Source organism: Larimichthys crocea, chromosome VIII, assembly GCF_000972845.2.
Source record: "Larimichthys crocea isolate SSNF chromosome VIII, L_crocea_2.0, whole genome shotgun sequence".
Lineage (NCBI taxonomy): Eukaryota > Metazoa > Chordata > Actinopteri > Sciaenidae > Larimichthys > Larimichthys crocea.
In genome coordinates, this window is record NC_040018.1 from 31,438,477 (window position 1) to 31,454,203 (window position 15,727).

A 15,727-nucleotide genomic window follows, 5' to 3' on the forward strand; every position below is an offset into this window, starting at 1 on the left:
GGAGGAGACAAGGAAAGGAGACAAGGAGAGGAGGAGAGGAGGAGGGAAGGAGACAAGGAGAGGAGGAGGGGAGGGGAGGAGGAGACAAGGAAAGGAGACAAGGAGAGGAGGAGAGGAGGAGGGAAGGAGACAAGGAGAGGAGGAGGGGAGGGGAGGAGGAGACAAGGAGAGGAGGAGGGAAGGAGACAAGGAGAGGAGGGAAGGAGAGGAGGAGGGGAGGGGAGGAGACAAGAGGAGGAGATGAGAGGAGAAGGGGGGGTACAAGGAGTGGAGGAGATGAGACAATGAGAGGAGACAAGGTGACAACAAAAGGAGATAATGAGACGTGGGTGAGAGGAAGGAGGAGGAGAGAAAACATGACAAACATGAGGAGAGGAAACAAGGAGAATACTGAGCGAAGGAGAGGAGGAGAGGAGGTGCGGTTTCCTCACCATGTTGTTCTTCTTGTCGTTCTGCCTCTTCATCCTGCGGTCCTCTCTTCTTCTGTCTTTTTTCAGAGCTGTCTCCACCTCCTCCCTCAGCTCCCGCTCTTCCTCCACCCTCCCTCCTCCTCCTCCTCCTTTAGGAGGCGCCTGGCCACTCTTCTGCAGAAACTCCAGGAAGCCGTTCACGTCCTCGTCCACGTACTCCTTCTTCTTACGGTTCGGTTTTTTCACAGCTGATCCGCCGGGCTGAGTCCCCCTCAGGTGTTCCCTCTGAGGACCTCGACCAGGACCTGAGTGACCTCCTCCTCCTCCTCCTGCTCCTCCTCTTCCTCCTCCTGCTCCTCCTCTCAGCCGGCTCCATGGCGTGGCCTCTGCCGGCTTGTGTTTATGGACGTTGTTGGCTCGCGCCCACCTCGTCATGTCGCCTCGTGACTGAAGCTGAGGGAGTCAGCAGAGGAGTTAGTCACGTGACGTCACTAAACCAACTCTACTGACGTAAACAAACAGGAGGTGTTTCGGTTCAGCGTGTGACCGTGTTAACTGGTGACCCTGTTAGCCGAATCTGTGGCTGTCCTCGTGAAGTCTCGTTTAGTTTCAACGTGGTTAAATTCGGTCACCAGTTAACACGGTCACCAGTTAACACGGTCACCAATTAACACGGTCACCAGTTAGCACGGTCACCAGTTAGCACGGTCACCAGTTAGCACGGTCACACGTTAGCACGGTCACTCTTTACACCGCAACGCCTGTTAGCATGATTAGCATGTAGCAGCAGCTGAAACGCGCCGATTCTTCATGATGAAACATTTTGACACGTCACCGGGGTCACCTGAGGTCAAAGGTCTGCTTTACCTGCACAGTATAACGTTATAACAACATTAATGTAACCTTAAAGTAACGTTACCAGAGACAGCGTCTGCCCATGTGTGTCCCGGAGGCGGAAGTCACTCTTCTTCTTCTTCTACGTCACGTCCTCGACTTCCTCTGCACACCGCCACCTGCTGACAAGGAGAGGACAAGAAGGAGACAAGGAGAGGACGAGAAGGAGAGGACAAGAAGGAGACAAGGAGAGGACAAGGAGAGGACAAGAAGGAGACAAGGAGAGGACGAGAAGGAGACAAGGAGAGGACAAAAAGGAGACAAGGAGAGGACGAGAAGGAGAGGATGAGAAGGAGACAAGGAGAGGACAAGAAGGAGACAAGGAGAGGACGAGAAGGAGATAAGGAGAGGACAAGAAGGAGACAAGGAGAGGACAAGAAGGAGACAAGGAGAGGACGAGAAGGAGACAAGGAGAGGACGAGAATGAGACAAGGAGAGGATGAGAATGAGACAAGAAGAGGATGAGAAGGAGACAAGGACAAGGAGAGGACAAGAAGGAGACAAGGAGAGGACAAGAAGGAGAGGATGAGAAGGAGACAAGGAGAGGATGAGAAGGAGACAAGGAGAGGACGAGAAGGAGACAAAGAGAGGACAAGAAGGAGACAAGGAGAGGACAAGAAGGAGACAAGGAGAGGACGAGAAGGAGACAAGGAGAGGACGAGAAGGAGACAAGGAGAGGACAAGAAGGAGAGGATGAGAAGGAGACAAGGAGAGGATAAGGGGAGACAAGGAGAGGACAAGAAGGAGAGGATGAGAAGGAGACAAGGAGAGGACGAGAAGGAGACAAAGAGAGGACAAGAAGGAGACAAGGAGAGGACGAGAAGGAGACAAGGAGAGGACATCTGTGTCTCCAGACTAGAACATGCTGACAATAACACCTCCATGGGTAAAGACATTCTCTGTGACTCATTCTGGGCGTGTAGTATTTGTGGTGTTATCTTGGGGTTTAAAGTCGATCCACCAGGATGAGTTGGGCAGAATGTGAGACCGACTCAGGCACTTCTGATGAACTTTGAGAGTGTCTCTAATTCTTCTCATGATGATTAAAATTCAGGAGGCCTCCGTTCTACTCTCATGTTAGTTTGACATTTTGTCCATCAGCTTTGTGTGAGAGCCTGGAAAGAAGACGAGAAGAAAAGACTCTGTTCATGTTTGTTTATTCATCGTGTAACCTTCAGTCTTGTTCACACATCCCATCAGTAAAGTTGTTCAATGACTCTTGTTCTGAGTTCAGTACAGATTCACTTCATCCACACAATCAGTTTGTCTGAGCAGAATCTCACATATGTACAAGAAAAGAATGGATCATCTCCTTATTGATTATTTGATTATAGCTCATAGTTCCTCATTTGTACATTGATTTAAATCTGTGATCTGACAAACAAATCAATGGAAATGTAATTCTAGATTTCTTTACAAAATATCTAGGACAAAGGAAGGTGTGCTGCTTTCTCTCTTCAGACTCAGGCAGTGGAAGAGAAACAACAACATACAAACACATCAATGAATGACAAGTTTAAAGTCCGTGTAAAGTCAGAATAAATATGAGTTCTGAGTTTGTCAGACTAAAGAAAAAAGTGTTATGAACCACCCAGTCAAATTTGAATGATTAAAAATATCGACAAGTTTAAGAAATCAGGTGTTAAATTCAGGTAAAAATGAATTCTCAGCTCCAGGACTGTGGGGGCGTGTCCTCTGGATGTTCTGAAGCCACGCCCACTTGTGGGAGCAGTCGAGCGGCCATTTTGAAGCGACTGAAACGTGTCAGCTGAGTTCAGGAAATGACATGACTGACTTTGAAACTCTGAGCTGAGATGAATCTATCTCTGTCTCTCTGCTCAGGGTGGCCTCAGCGTGTCATCGAGCCGCCCTTTAAGGACCGCCCACAAAATCCTGAGACTGAAAACTGGTGAAAAACTGAAAACCTCTGACTCCACATTTCAGTGATCTATATTTCAAAGTCTTTTTACATGTTTTCAGCAACTATTCTACAACATATTTAATGTGTTTTGAAAGAATTTCCTTTGTACGGACATTAAGATTTAAAACACAGAATTTAACCCACTGTCCCTTCAATGACTTCTGTCTATTTCACTTTACTAAACTCAGCAGTGTCTCCAGGACAAACATAAAGTCCAGCATAGAGAGGCTGAGTGAACGTGGTCTGGACTCTGTGGAGGAGAGTCATGGTTTCAGAGACGCTGTAGAAGGACAGAATACCTGCACTGTGATCCAGGTACACTCCAACTCTGGAGGACCGAGGACCTGAGACGGGAGTTTTGACATCATTGTACCAAAAGTTATAACTGTTTTTCTCACAATATATCGACCAAGATTTGTCATTGAATCCAAATACACATTCATTCAAGCTCCCTGCTCTGCTGATGTTCTTGTATGCAACTGCTACACCAACTTCTTTCCCTCCCCACTCCACCTCCCAGTAACAACGTCCAGTCAGTCTCTCTGTACTCAGGACCTGAGAAGATGAAGTGAATCTGTCTGGGTGACTAGGATAAGACTGAGGTTGAACCATAAATGTCACCTTTCTGTTCTCCTCAGACAAAAACAAATATGTGTATGCTGTGTTTTCATCCAGTGTGACTTCACATGAATATTTTAAGAACTCAGCTCTGGTCTTGGGCTCTGGTTCTGGTCCTGACAGTGAAACATGGACTTCAGTGTCTGTCAGTGAGATGTTTGTCCGTTGGTCCCTCAGAACGTCCTGTAGTTTATCTCTGAGCTCTGACACAGCAGCTGTCACATCCTCAAAGTCCCTCAGAGGACGGATATTGATGCTGGATGAGTCTGTAGATTGGCTGAGTCGTGACAGTGAGGGGTAGTTGTGTAGAAACTGGTTGTGGTCCTCTGTGTGTGAGAGCTTCTCCAGCTCAGCGTCTTTCCTCTTCAGCTCAGTGATCTCCTGCTCCAGCTTCTCCTGAAGATCTTTGACTCGACTCACTTCAGTTTCCTGCTGGGATCTGACCTGCTGCTTCACATCAGACCTTCTTTTCTCCATGAGACGGATCAGCTCAGTGAAGATCTTCTCACTGTCCTCCACTGCTTTATCAGCAGAGCCATTGATAGCCTCCACCTCCTGTTGGAGCTCCTTCACATCTTTCTCTCTGTCCTGGATTCTCTGCTGGATGTTTAGTCGACTCACCTCGAGCTCTCTCTGCCTCTCAGTCCTTTCTGCTGCAGCTGAGACTGTGTCGTGGCCTTTATGTTCATCCACAGAGCAGAGATAAGAGTTTCTCTGCTGGATGTTTTGTTGACTCACCATGAGTTCTCCCTGCACGTCAGTCCTTTTTGATACAGCTGAAACTGTGTCATGACCTCGATGTTCATGCATGGAGCACAAAATACATATAGACTGCTGATCAGTACGGCAGAAAATCTTCATCAGCTCACCATGACGAGGGCAGATGTTCTGTGGGAATTTCTTGGAGGGCTCCACCAGCTTGTGTTTCTTCAGTTGGACTGAATAATGATGAGGCTGGAGGTGTTTCTCACAGTAAGAGGCCAGACACACCATACAGGATTTGAAGGCTTTAATTCTTCTCCCAGTGCAGACATCACAGGCCACATCTTCAGGTCCAGCATAGCAGTGATCAGCAGGAGCAGCTTGGAGTCCAGTCTTCTTCAGTTCCTCCACTAAAGCTGCTAACATGGTGTTTTTCATCAGGACAGGCCTCGGTGTGAAGGTCTGCCTACACTGAGGGCAGCTGTGGATTCTCTTCTCATCCTCTCCATCCCAGAAGTTTTGAATACAGTTCATGCAGTAGCTGTGTCCACAGGGAATAGTCACCGGATCCTTCAGTAGATCCTGACAGATCGGACAAGAGAAGGTTTCCCGGTCCAGCTGAACTCCTTTCTGCGCCATTTCTCCTCTCAGTGTCGATATCTAACAACAGAGTGGATGTGGCTGTATTTGAGAGCAGGAAAAAGAGGGAGGGCTTATCCAGGGTTTAAGGTTCAGCTTTATTGTCGGTACACAATACAGGATTGCTCATTAACATGCACTCACACACACAGACAATGTAGAAACAGATATTCAAATGTCTGGAAACAGACAAAAGACTCAGTGTGTCTGACTTCACTCCATGTACAGTGACAAAGGACATCAGAACAGTTTAAAGAAGTAAACATCTTAAATAAACATGATCGTAACAAATGACAGAATCATCAGTTGATCTTTAATCAGTTATCATTTTCAAGGTTTCAAAATAAAATTAAAATAAAGTCTCATGACAGAAGATGGGCAGACATTTTGCCACATATGGAGAAGTGAGTCGTACTGCCCACACATAAAAAGTTTTAAAGAACTTGAGGAGAACATCTCAGAGGCTCAGGGAATCACTATATACAATACAATACAACAATACAAAGGAACTGTTCAGTAAGGCATTAGACACTCTCTGGATGAAGGATGAACAATGTGAACGTGACATGTCAGCGTGAGTAGAACAGAGAGACAAGAAAATAATCAACTCAAAGGAGACTTCTTGTGATATTAGTCTTATCACTGTTCATTTTGACCTTCAGACTAATTTTCCATGATTAATCATTGTGACTCTGATCATGGGATCAATGTTCAGCTGTAGAGTCCCATATAAGAGATAACACAAGATGGACTTTAATGATCCCACACCGGGAAAATTCAGTTGTTGTCACGGGGGAGGGGTTTGGGGTTCAGGAATGGACCCAAATACAGGCACAAGTAATCACACAGAAGCTAACTTTAATAATAAACAGTGAGGGACGAACACAAAGAAACACAGGAGCAGGGTAGAAAAACAAAGGAACACAAAAACAGACTAACCAAAAGGTGGCTGGAGATCCGGGAACCATAAAACACGCTAGGAAAAACACTGGAGACTAGACACACAGAAAGAAGACATATAAATATAACAGACAGACGAGGAAACAAAGGAAATACAGGAACTAAAGAGACATGCAGGACACCAGGGGGAACTAATCAGGGACAGGTGCAGAATCAAAAAAGGCAGGAAAACAAGGCAGGAAGCAGAATTACACAAGACACAGACAGGGTAGAACTACAAAATAAAACAGGAAACACAGAACAAACTCAAAAGTGTAACAGGTGTCACAGCAGGTGGATAAGAAATGACTCATAAATAAGAAATAGAAATCATGCTGGTACCAGCTGTTGGAATGAAGGAGCTGTGGTAGATCTCCTTGTTACATGGTGGGAGCAGCAGTCTGTTGCTGAAGGAGCTGTTTAAGGCCTCCACAGTCTCATGCAGGGGGTGACAGGAGTTGTTCATGATGAATGTCCAGTCCAGTTTGTTGTTGAGGTGAACACCCAGGTATTTGTTTCCTTCCACCATATTGATATCCAATCCTGGGATGTTCACGGTGTGGGCTGAGGCGTCTTCCTCCTGAAGTCTTGTTGGCGTTGACGTGAAGGTCAAAGTCAGTGAACTCCGTGATGACTTCCCTGCTCTTTTGATACACGTCCAATGATGGCGGTATCATCCGAGAACTTCTGTAGATGACCGCTGTCAGTGTTTTGTCTGAGGTCTGATGTGTGCAGGTTAATGTAACGTTAATGCAACGGTTGTGAGAACATCTGTTCAACAACGTCTTGAGGTCTTCAGGGAGGCTGTGGTTCAGGTAAAGGGCAGGAAGGTTATTGTCCTTTCAAGTGGAACAATCACAGAATTTTATGACCAAATATGATCCAGAGTCATAATGATTCATCATGGAAAACTAGTCTGAAGGTCAAAGTGAACAGTGATAAGACTGATATCACATGAAGTCTCCTTTGAGCTGATAATTTTCTTGTGTTGTATTTTTGTTCTACTCTATCCTGACATGGTTTCAGAGGACAGAGGGGGCGGCATATAAATGAAAAAAGTGGTCAAAGTTGTCTTCACTTGCTGAGGAGACTGAGATCCTTTGGGATCATGAGATAACTTATCTGGCATCACTCTCGAAAAACGCGATAAAGGACGTCATAAACCGACAGTCTTCTTGTTAACTCAGCATCAATATAATCCATAAACAGAAACTGTGTTCCTGCTTCCTGCTTGGTGCTGTAAAAGAAATATCACTCAAGGTCATGATGTTGTACGACGTCTTTATGATGCTGCTGTGATTAGCTTTGGCCAAGTGAGCACTGATGAATGAACTCTCCAAATGAAAAGAATCAATCCTGAGGGCCAGAAGAGAGAATAAAACACATATCCAATACTTATAGTGGTCCCTACATCATCACTCATCTTTGCATATGTTTGGTATGTATGAGACATACTCTGTTGTTGAGACTCATATCAGACACATGCCGTCCCTTCTGGAAAAACAAGGAAATCATCGACACAAAAGAGACTTCATGTGATATCAGTCTTATCAATGTTCACTTTGACCTTCAGACTAGTTTTTCATGATGAATCATTATGACTCTGGATCATATTTGTTATATAATGGTCATGAAACTCTGTGATTGCTCCACTTAAGGGACAATAACCTTCCTGCACTTTACCTGAACCGCAGCCTACCTGAAGACCTACAACAACATTTTCATGTAACAATCATAAAACCGGTGGTGCCCTGTGATTGGTCCTTTCAAAGAGACAACAACAATAGGCCAGAACTGTCATGAGAGCTTGAACAGTAACCTCAGACAAACCTTTGTGGAACGTTTGTCATATTAATATTAATACAGACACTATCCAGCAGATGTCAGTGACTCTACAGTCTTGATTTAGAGGAAAGGTTCTGTGTTCGACTGAACATGTTGCTGCTTTCAGACGCCGAGTCCTTCTGATGTTGAATTCACTGAATGCAGCGTTTCATATGGAGATTATCATGATTATAAAGTCATCATATTAGTTTGACATTTTGTCCGTCAGCTTTGTGTGACAGCCTGGAATGAAGACAAGAAGCAGGGCCCTAAAAAACGTGCACACACCGCTAACCATCTTTGAGGGTTGAAAAACAGAAAACAACAGTAACGTTAGTAAAAAGTAAATGAAGGAGAAAAAAAACAAATTGTTCACAGACTGTGCATCCTGCAGGATCAATTTGTCCAGAAAACAAATAAACTGGTTGTTAGTAAAGTAGAAAATGAGCCTAGAAACAGAAGAGATCAGATATTTCTCATTTATTAGGTCAGAGTTGCTCAATTCACATGCTCACTGAATATTTACTGAAGGATACAAAGACACTTCAAACGTCTGAAGATATTAACGACAGGATCTGTGTAATAAATGACAGTGAGGATAACTATGATGATGATTTGCACACAGGACAAGTTAACATACATAATTCTACATTTTCATGAGGGAGAAGCTTTGGGGCTTCACCTTTTATTTGGCTTCAGATTTGTCACGTACAATTATGTTATAATCCAAGATTTCAGCATTGAGGAACAATCAGGCTACATTTGAGATTTTACTCAGAATCATTATAAGGTTTCAGGGCACCCACGTAACCATAGTAACTCATGGTACCAGAGGAGAGGGAGAGATACACTGGAGACAAAGCGCAGACCTGACTCGTCAAAGACGTCAAAGTACCGCCCATAATGTTTGATTGACAGGTGATCTCTGCGCAGTGAAGAAATGCCACAACAATCAGCTCTCAGCAACAAACATGGAGACAGAATGAGTTTCAGATTTAAAACAGAATTTAACCCACTGTCCCTTCAATGACTTCTGTCTATTTCACTTTACTAAACTCAGCAGATCCCCCCAAAACATAAAGTCCAGCATAGAGAGGCTGAGTGAACGTGGTCTGGACTCTGTGGAGGAGAGTCATGGTTTCAGAGACGCTGTAGAAGGACAGAATACCTGCACTGTGATCCAGGTACACTCCAACTCTGGAGGACCGAGGACCTGAGACGGGAGTTTGGACTTTGTTGTGACAAACGATATAACTGTTTTTGTAACAATATAACGACCAAGATTTGTCATTGCGTCCAAATACACATTTATCTGAGATCCCTGCTCTGCTGATGTTCTTGTATGTGACTGCTACATAAACTCCATCTCCTCCCCACTCCACCTCCCAGTAACAACGTGCAGTCAGTCTCTCTCTACTCAGGACCTGCCAACATGAAGTGAATCTGTCTGGGTGACTAGGATAAGACTGAGGTTGACTCGTATATGTCACTTTCCTGTTCCCCTCAGATAATAACAGCTGTTTGTATGCCGTGTTTGGATCCAGTGTGAGTTCACATGAATATTTTAGGAACTCAGCTATGGTCTTGGGCTCTGGTTCTGGTCCTGACAGTGAAACATGGACTTCAGTGTCTGTCAGTGAGATGTTTGTCCGTTGGTCCCTCAGAACGTCCTGTAGTTTATCTCTGAGCTCTGACACAGCAGCTGTCACATCCTCAAAGTCCCTCAGAGGACGGATATTGATGCTGGATGAGTCTGTAGATTGGCTGAGTCGTGACAGTGAGGGGTAGTTGTGTAGAAACTGGTTGTGGTCCTCTGTGTGTGAGAGCTTCTCCAGCTCAGCGTCTTTCCTCTTCAGCTCAGTGATCTCCTGCTCCAGCTTCTCCTGAAGATCTTTGACTCGACTCACTTCAGTTTCCTGCTGGGATCTGACCTGCTGCTTCACATCAGACCTTCTTTTCTCCATGAGACGGATCAGCTCAGTGAAGATCTTCTCACTGTCCTCCACTGCTTTATCAGCAGAGCCATTGATAGCCTCCACCTCCTGTTGGAGCTCCTTCACATCTTTCTCTCTGTCCTGGATTCTCTGCTGGATGTTTAGTCGACTCACCTCGAGCTCTCTCTGCCTCTCAGTCCTTTCTGCTGCAGCTGAGACTGTGTCGTGGCCTTTATGTTCATCCACAGAGCAGAGATAACAGATACACTGCTGATCAGTACGGCAGAACATCTTCATCACCTCATCATGACGAGAGCAGATGTTCTCCTGGAGCTTCTTGGAGGGCTCCACCAGCTTGTGTTTCTTTAATGGAGCTACATCATGATGAGGCTGGAGGTGTTTCTCACAGTAAGAGGCCAGACAGACCAGACAGGACTTCAGAGCTTTCAGTTTTCTCCCAGTGCAGACATCACAGGCCACATCTTCAGGTCCAGCATAGCAGTGATCAGCAGGAGCAGCTTGGAGTCCAGTCTTCTTCAGTTCCTCCACTAAAGCTGCTAACATGGTGTTTTTCTTCAGGACAGGCCTCGGTGTGAAGGTCTGCCTACACTGAGGGCAGCTGTGGATTCTCTTCTCATCCTCTCCATCCCAGAAGTTTTGAATACAGTTCATGCAGTAGCTGTGTCCACAGGAAGTAGTCACCGGATCCTTCAGTAGATCCAGACAGATCGGACAAGAGAAGGTTTCCCGGTCCAGCTGAACTCCTTTCTGCGCCATTTCTCCTCTCCGCGTCTACGACTGTCTGAGTTTGACTTCCTCAGAAATGAAACTAGTTTGAGCTCTGATCTCAACAACATGCGGCCTGTCAGCTGACACGTCAGCACATGTTGGTTCCACCCATCTTCAAACTGTAGATCTGAGGGGGAGGGAACAAGGAAACATGAGCAGGGTGGAGCTGGCTGTGTTTGAGAGCAGGAAGAAGAGGAAGGGCTTATCAAGGGTTTAAGGTTCAGCTTTATTGTTGTTACACAACGCCAGGATTGCACAATAACGTGCAGTTATAGCCCTCTGCACTCACACACACAGAAAATGTAGAAACAGATATTCAAATGTCTGGAAACAGACAAAAGACTCAGCGTGTCTAAAAAGTCCTAAAAGGGACGGAGTATCAGTCAGTTCAGATCAACTGACTGATATTGTCTCTGTGACGTCACCCACGCGTTTCTGAAGAGCTGTTGTGAAGCTCAGTGTGTTGTCTCTGGTCGTCTCCATCTTCTTGGCAATCCTGCCTCCACCGGCTCCCGGCTAATCTAAAAACGGGCGAAGAGATGGAGCGTGGGTGGAGCTGAGGCGGACTGAACAAAGCCTTTTTACTGAAACCAGACACCTATGACGACACCCACCTGTCAATCAAAATGTCCACGCTCTTAATTCTGCAGCTTTGAAGCAGCCATAATCAGTATTTTTATATTGGTGGCGGTGAAAGAAATATTCAGATACTTCACTTCAGGAAAAGTAGCAAAAGCACACTCTGTCTGTCTGACTTTAGTGTTTCCCTCTGAGGTGCAGTGAATAAATGAGGCAGCAGCTCACAGGTGATTTCAGTTAACGGGACTAACGAGCATCTGGAAGCACCGAGCGCTGACCTCTGAGACCATGCTGCATCTGCTGCTCACTGCACTTCTGTTTGTTCAAGTCCATGCCAGGCCGATACAGGAAGACAAAGAAGGTAAAGATTGGTCTGACCGTCGCTATGTTGACGTTCATCAGATTTCTTTAATGTACTCGTGTGTTTTCACAGCACTGGAGGAAGACTGGTTCACGAGGGCGATGGAGTACATGAAGTCTAATCCAGAGACGTTAGAAGGTGGTGCCATACTGTCAGTGTTTTCACCCCCCAGCACAAGTAAAATCTGTATTCATCTTACCTTCTGTTCCCTCATTCGGACAGAGCTGATGGCCAAGAACCAGGCAGTGTTGGAGGGAGACATGGTGCTGTCAGTGAGTAAAACAAGAAGATCATTATTCAATTTATTTCTAATTGTATTAAGTTAAAATGTATAACTGCGCAAAGTTCAGCACGAAGAACGGTCAGCTTTCAACAAGATACTTTGACTCTGATCCTACATTTCCCATAATGCTCCTCTACACTATCTGTTGGATTAAACCCCCAAATTTGAGTTTCAGGAATCAGCATAGCTGTTCAATACCAACAGGAAATGATCCAATAAAAACTGTAATCAATATTTTTAAAGATTTAGTGACTAAAAGTGTCACTTCTATCGGTTATTCTTGGGTTAGTCCATACGGCTGTAATCGCCATCAATTCATTTGCTAGATCATATATTTGGCTGTTAATTTAAATTTGATTGTTTGACCCAACAGAGCGATAGGAACGCAGTGGAAAGCACGTGGCCGACACTGGAGATACCGTATGTCATCAGTCCAGAGTTGGGTACGCAGTCTGCCGTCACATGATCTGGTCCATGTCCCTCCTCCTCGCAGGAGTCTTTCTAGTTTCCTGTTTTTGTTTTTCGTGTGTTTTCCAGCTAGTCAGACAGACGACATCGTCTCTGCGATAGCAATGGTGTCCGAACACACCTGTGTGTCCTTCCACAACCGAACCTCCGAGACGAACTACCTGCTCTTCAAAACCAGCAAAGGGTATGGAAACCTTTTTAGTATTGAGTAAAGAATGTAGAGCTGCGACTAACGTCTACGAAATGTTATTCCCAAGACAAAACTACTCAATAAATGACATGCGTATGATAGTGTATTAATCATGGATGTGAGAGCGGTCGTCAAGGATCCGCTCCAGCTCCAAAACCTTCAGATGAATCCAGTATAGACCAGCATCCAGGTCTTGCGGGTTGGATGTGCAACTGGATGACCAGCAACCCACGACTTTGTTACCTTACCCCTGTGACTTGACATGGACAATCTGTCCATGAGAGACTTGAAGGTATGGGTTTGTCAGAAACCCTCAGCATCCATGAGGAACTAGAAGTGACTCTTCAAGGAAGAGCAAAGAACCACAATGAATATGCCCCAGTCCTAGAACGCTGTCCCCAACTTGGTCATGTTGTATGTTCATAAACCTGGATCAGGTGTTCACCAGCCACAGTATCCTGGTTTTATCGTTCTATTATGAACGAGGTAACTTCTCCAATCATTGATTGAAAACAAAGGCTAGTTATTGTGGCTGCGCTGAGGGACAGAAAGTGTAGATCCAACCTGTTAGAAACAAAAGGTGACGTCTCCACATCTTCTGTCCAGAAGTAGAAGTACTCAGATCTTTTACTTGGTTACTCTCCACCTCTGGTTTTGTCCGACCAACTGTCCAAAGAGACATTATAATAACAAGGCAAAGAAAAGTATCACAAGAGAAGCTGGAACATTTGGATATCTTTCCTTTTTAAACCTTTTCAGCTCTAAAATATGTATTTTTGTAACCTCTTGTGTTCTAGTTGCGCCTCATATGTGGGCTTCATTGGCGGCGAGCAATCTGTGTTTATCGGGCCCCCGTGCAAGGTGGGTAACATCATCCATGAGATCCTTCACGCTCTGGGTTTCCATCATGAACACACGAGGACAGACCGCGAGCAGTACATCAGAATTCTTCCCCACAACATTATGGCAGGTAACTAATCGAGACATGTTGTATAAAGATACCTGCACATACATGAGTATACTGCAAACAAGAACTAACTGCCTACCCTTGGGGTTCAGCTTCAGATGTACTTCACTGTAAAGTCCATTCTCGGTGTTAAAGCTTAATCCTGTTTTTGTGATTTGAGTAAAAATGTCTTTCAGGGATGGAGAAAAACTTCAAAAAGCAACATGGCCAAACCTTTGATCTCCGTTATGACATTGCTTCTATCATGCACTACGGAAGGTAAAGTGTGCAAAGCCATTTCTTCCTCTGTAAATGTTATTTTGTGACCTTCTTTTAAAAAATTCTTGTTCCAGTGGGTTCTTCTCGGCGAACGGACTGCCCACCATCGTACCCAACACTGACGCGAAGAACATGGGACAAAGGGTCAGAATGACAGAGACGGACATTGAGAAAGTTCGCCATCTCTACAACTGTGGTACGTTTACTGCATCCATCCTGATCTGATCCGTCTGGTTCAAAATGAACTCCACCTCAACTCCTACAGTAAAATCCAAATTAACGAGTCCCAATCTCCAATAACCTCAAAGAGAACAGAACAAGTCACAAGGGACATTGTACCGCTTTAATAATTTACCTACCCGAGCTTGAGGTTCAACACACCCATGTGAACCTAACGACAGGGGCAGGGTGAGTTGACGGCCCACACGTGACGTCTTCGTCTGACACAGGACAGAGTAAAGATGCAGCTGAGATATAGACCAATCTCGAGCACGACAAGACTGGGTCACGGCTCTTGAAATGTGGTGTGGCAGACTGACATCCATAGAGCTGCAGCTTCTCATGTCTCTCTCTACTCTTTTCCAGGTGGCATGAAAAAGGAGGTCAAGGAGGAGAGCGTTGATGTGGAGAAGGCGAAAGACGCAAACATGTTGCACAATGTGGTGTCGGCCCTCAGGCCCATGAACGAAGGTCACGCTCTGCCAACAAACCAGAGGAAGATCTCACACTGACTGCTGCCTCAGCTCACTGCAGCACCTGAATGCTGCCAGCAGAGGGCGACGTAACACCATCAGAGAACAGACTGAGTTGTGGTTGAACTAATTATCAATAAAACCAGTATCTGATAGATTTGTCTTCACTGGCATGTGAATGCTAACTCAAGAAACAGTAACATGAAAATAGTATTTTACCAAATGCCCAGACTGTGTCCACCGGGAGTGTTAGTGTTTGCACCACACGCACTGCAGGGAGCGGAGCTGGTGTCGTGCCAGAACCGGAGCTGGGCGAGTGGGCAATATAACAGAGCCTCTATGGACATAATGGCAGAGAAGAAGAGATAAATGTTGCCTTAAAAGATAAACGTCTGTCTGTATAGCTCAAAGTGTCGTCCTCATTCTGTCAGCTCAACTTCACGGTTAATAGACTGCTGCTCTCTCGGCTTCACTGTTTGACTGTTGTCTGTTACGATATGTCAAGCGTAAATGTCAGAACAATTTTCCACCAGCTTACCTGCATAACAATAAACGTTGCTGGAGATAAATATTTTGCAGTTAGCCGAGATTTTGAAACTTTTCCTGCATGTCAGGAAAGAACATGTTTAAGAAGAATTAAAAAACTGACTGTGCACATGAAGGTTGTTTTTCATGTGGAGCTACACTGACAGATGAGATGAGCTGATCCTGCCGTGTCGTGTTAAAAACCTGCAAACTTTACTTAAAACTCAAACGAGGCATCCTCTCTGATCGCTGCATGGTGCGTCTTATCTCGACGTACAGGCAGATAAGCTGCTTGCTTATCAAGATGGTGAGACGTCCTGCCTGAAAGTCTCTGCTGAAGATCTTCACTGGAGCTGTGTGAAGTCCCCTCAAGCTTCAAACACAAAAAAACAAAATCCCTCCATCACACGACTTATGGATAGAGGCCTGACGTCTGCAGTCATGAAACTGGTGCTGGCTCACCTGAAGGATACCACAGACCCCCTGCTGGACTCTGCAGTTTGCAGAGGGGTTTGCCTTGTAGGAAACCAAACGCTGAGGTCTGTGGTTCGCATTGGCGAAGTTCACCAGCCTGTGCCCAACAAGCAGGCCTTGATTTCTCCATGAACCGGTAGGAAGTGTTGTGATAATGTGGGGAGGGTGTAGGACTTTGCTGAGGCTTAACATGAGGGTAGTGACTGGAACGACCAGAGCGGCACCGGTTCACCTTCCTACCTCAGTCACCTGAAGCGTAG

At 45.3% G+C, this 15,727-nt stretch overlaps 3 protein-coding genes across 4 annotated transcripts in view; 1 reads left to right on the forward strand and 2 right to left on the reverse strand.

Annotated features, from left to right (window-relative positions):
* The window catches only part of zcchc9 (zinc finger, CCHC domain containing 9), a 7,541-nt gene extending 6,108 nt beyond the window's left edge, over positions 1 to 1,433 (reverse strand). Inside the window, exons 1-2 of the mRNA XM_027281036.1 lie at positions 1,330 to 1,433; positions 432 to 863 (exon numbers count right to left, since the gene is read on the reverse strand). Coding sequence (XP_027136837.1) covers positions 432 to 845 — 414 coding nt within the window. The 5' untranslated portion in view covers positions 846 to 863; positions 1,330 to 1,433. The remainder of the gene's footprint in view (positions 1 to 431; positions 864 to 1,329) is intronic.
* A 1,814-nt stretch (positions 1,434 to 3,247) lies between these two features.
* On the reverse strand, positions 3,248 to 10,773 carry LOC113746252 (tripartite motif-containing protein 16-like). Of its 2 annotated transcripts, XM_027281033.1 has the most exons (3): positions 9,372 to 10,773; positions 6,150 to 6,160; positions 3,248 to 3,772 (listed from the first exon to the last, which is right to left on the reverse strand). In XM_027281033.1, the coding sequence occupies exons 1-3, from the start codon at positions 10,656 to 10,658 to the stop codon at positions 3,391 to 3,393; spliced, it is 1,680 nt and encodes a 559-aa protein (XP_027136834.1). In that variant the 5' UTR covers positions 10,659 to 10,773; the 3' UTR covers positions 3,248 to 3,390. The 2 variants fall into 2 exon arrangements, with proteins under 2 accessions (XP_027136834.1, XP_027136833.1); XM_027281032.1 differs by lacking the exons at positions 3,248 to 3,772; positions 6,150 to 6,160 and having other exon boundaries at positions 8,420 to 10,773.
* Positions 10,774 to 11,415: 642 nt separating this feature from the next.
* Positions 11,416 to 15,041, forward strand: LOC104936828 (zinc metalloproteinase nas-4). Its single transcript, XM_027281035.1, has 9 exons — positions 11,416 to 11,610; positions 11,683 to 11,748; positions 11,833 to 11,882; positions 12,267 to 12,336; positions 12,431 to 12,545; positions 13,349 to 13,521; positions 13,695 to 13,776; positions 13,851 to 13,972; positions 14,362 to 15,041. The coding sequence occupies exons 1-9, from the start codon at positions 11,538 to 11,540 to the stop codon at positions 14,505 to 14,507; spliced, it is 897 nt and encodes a 298-aa protein (XP_027136836.1). The 5' UTR covers positions 11,416 to 11,537; the 3' UTR covers positions 14,508 to 15,041.
* Positions 15,042 to 15,727: the final 686 nt, after the last annotated feature.

Coding starts and splice junctions, on each gene's coding strand:
- LOC104936828 (XM_027281035.1), top strand. CDS start 11,538: ATGCTGCATCTGCTGCTCACTGCACTTCTGTTTGTTCAAGTCCATGCC. Junction 12,337..12,430: donor TGTCATCAGTCCAGAGTTGG/GTACGCAGTCTG, acceptor TGTGTTTTCCAG/CTAGTCAGACAGACGACATC. Junction 13,973..14,361: donor TCGCCATCTCTACAACTGTG/GTACGTTTACTG, acceptor ACTCTTTTCCAG/GTGGCATGAAAAAGGAGGTC.
- LOC113746252 (XM_027281033.1), bottom strand. CDS start 10,658: ATGGCGCAGAAAGGAGTTCAGCTGGACCGGGAAACCTTCTCTTGTCCG.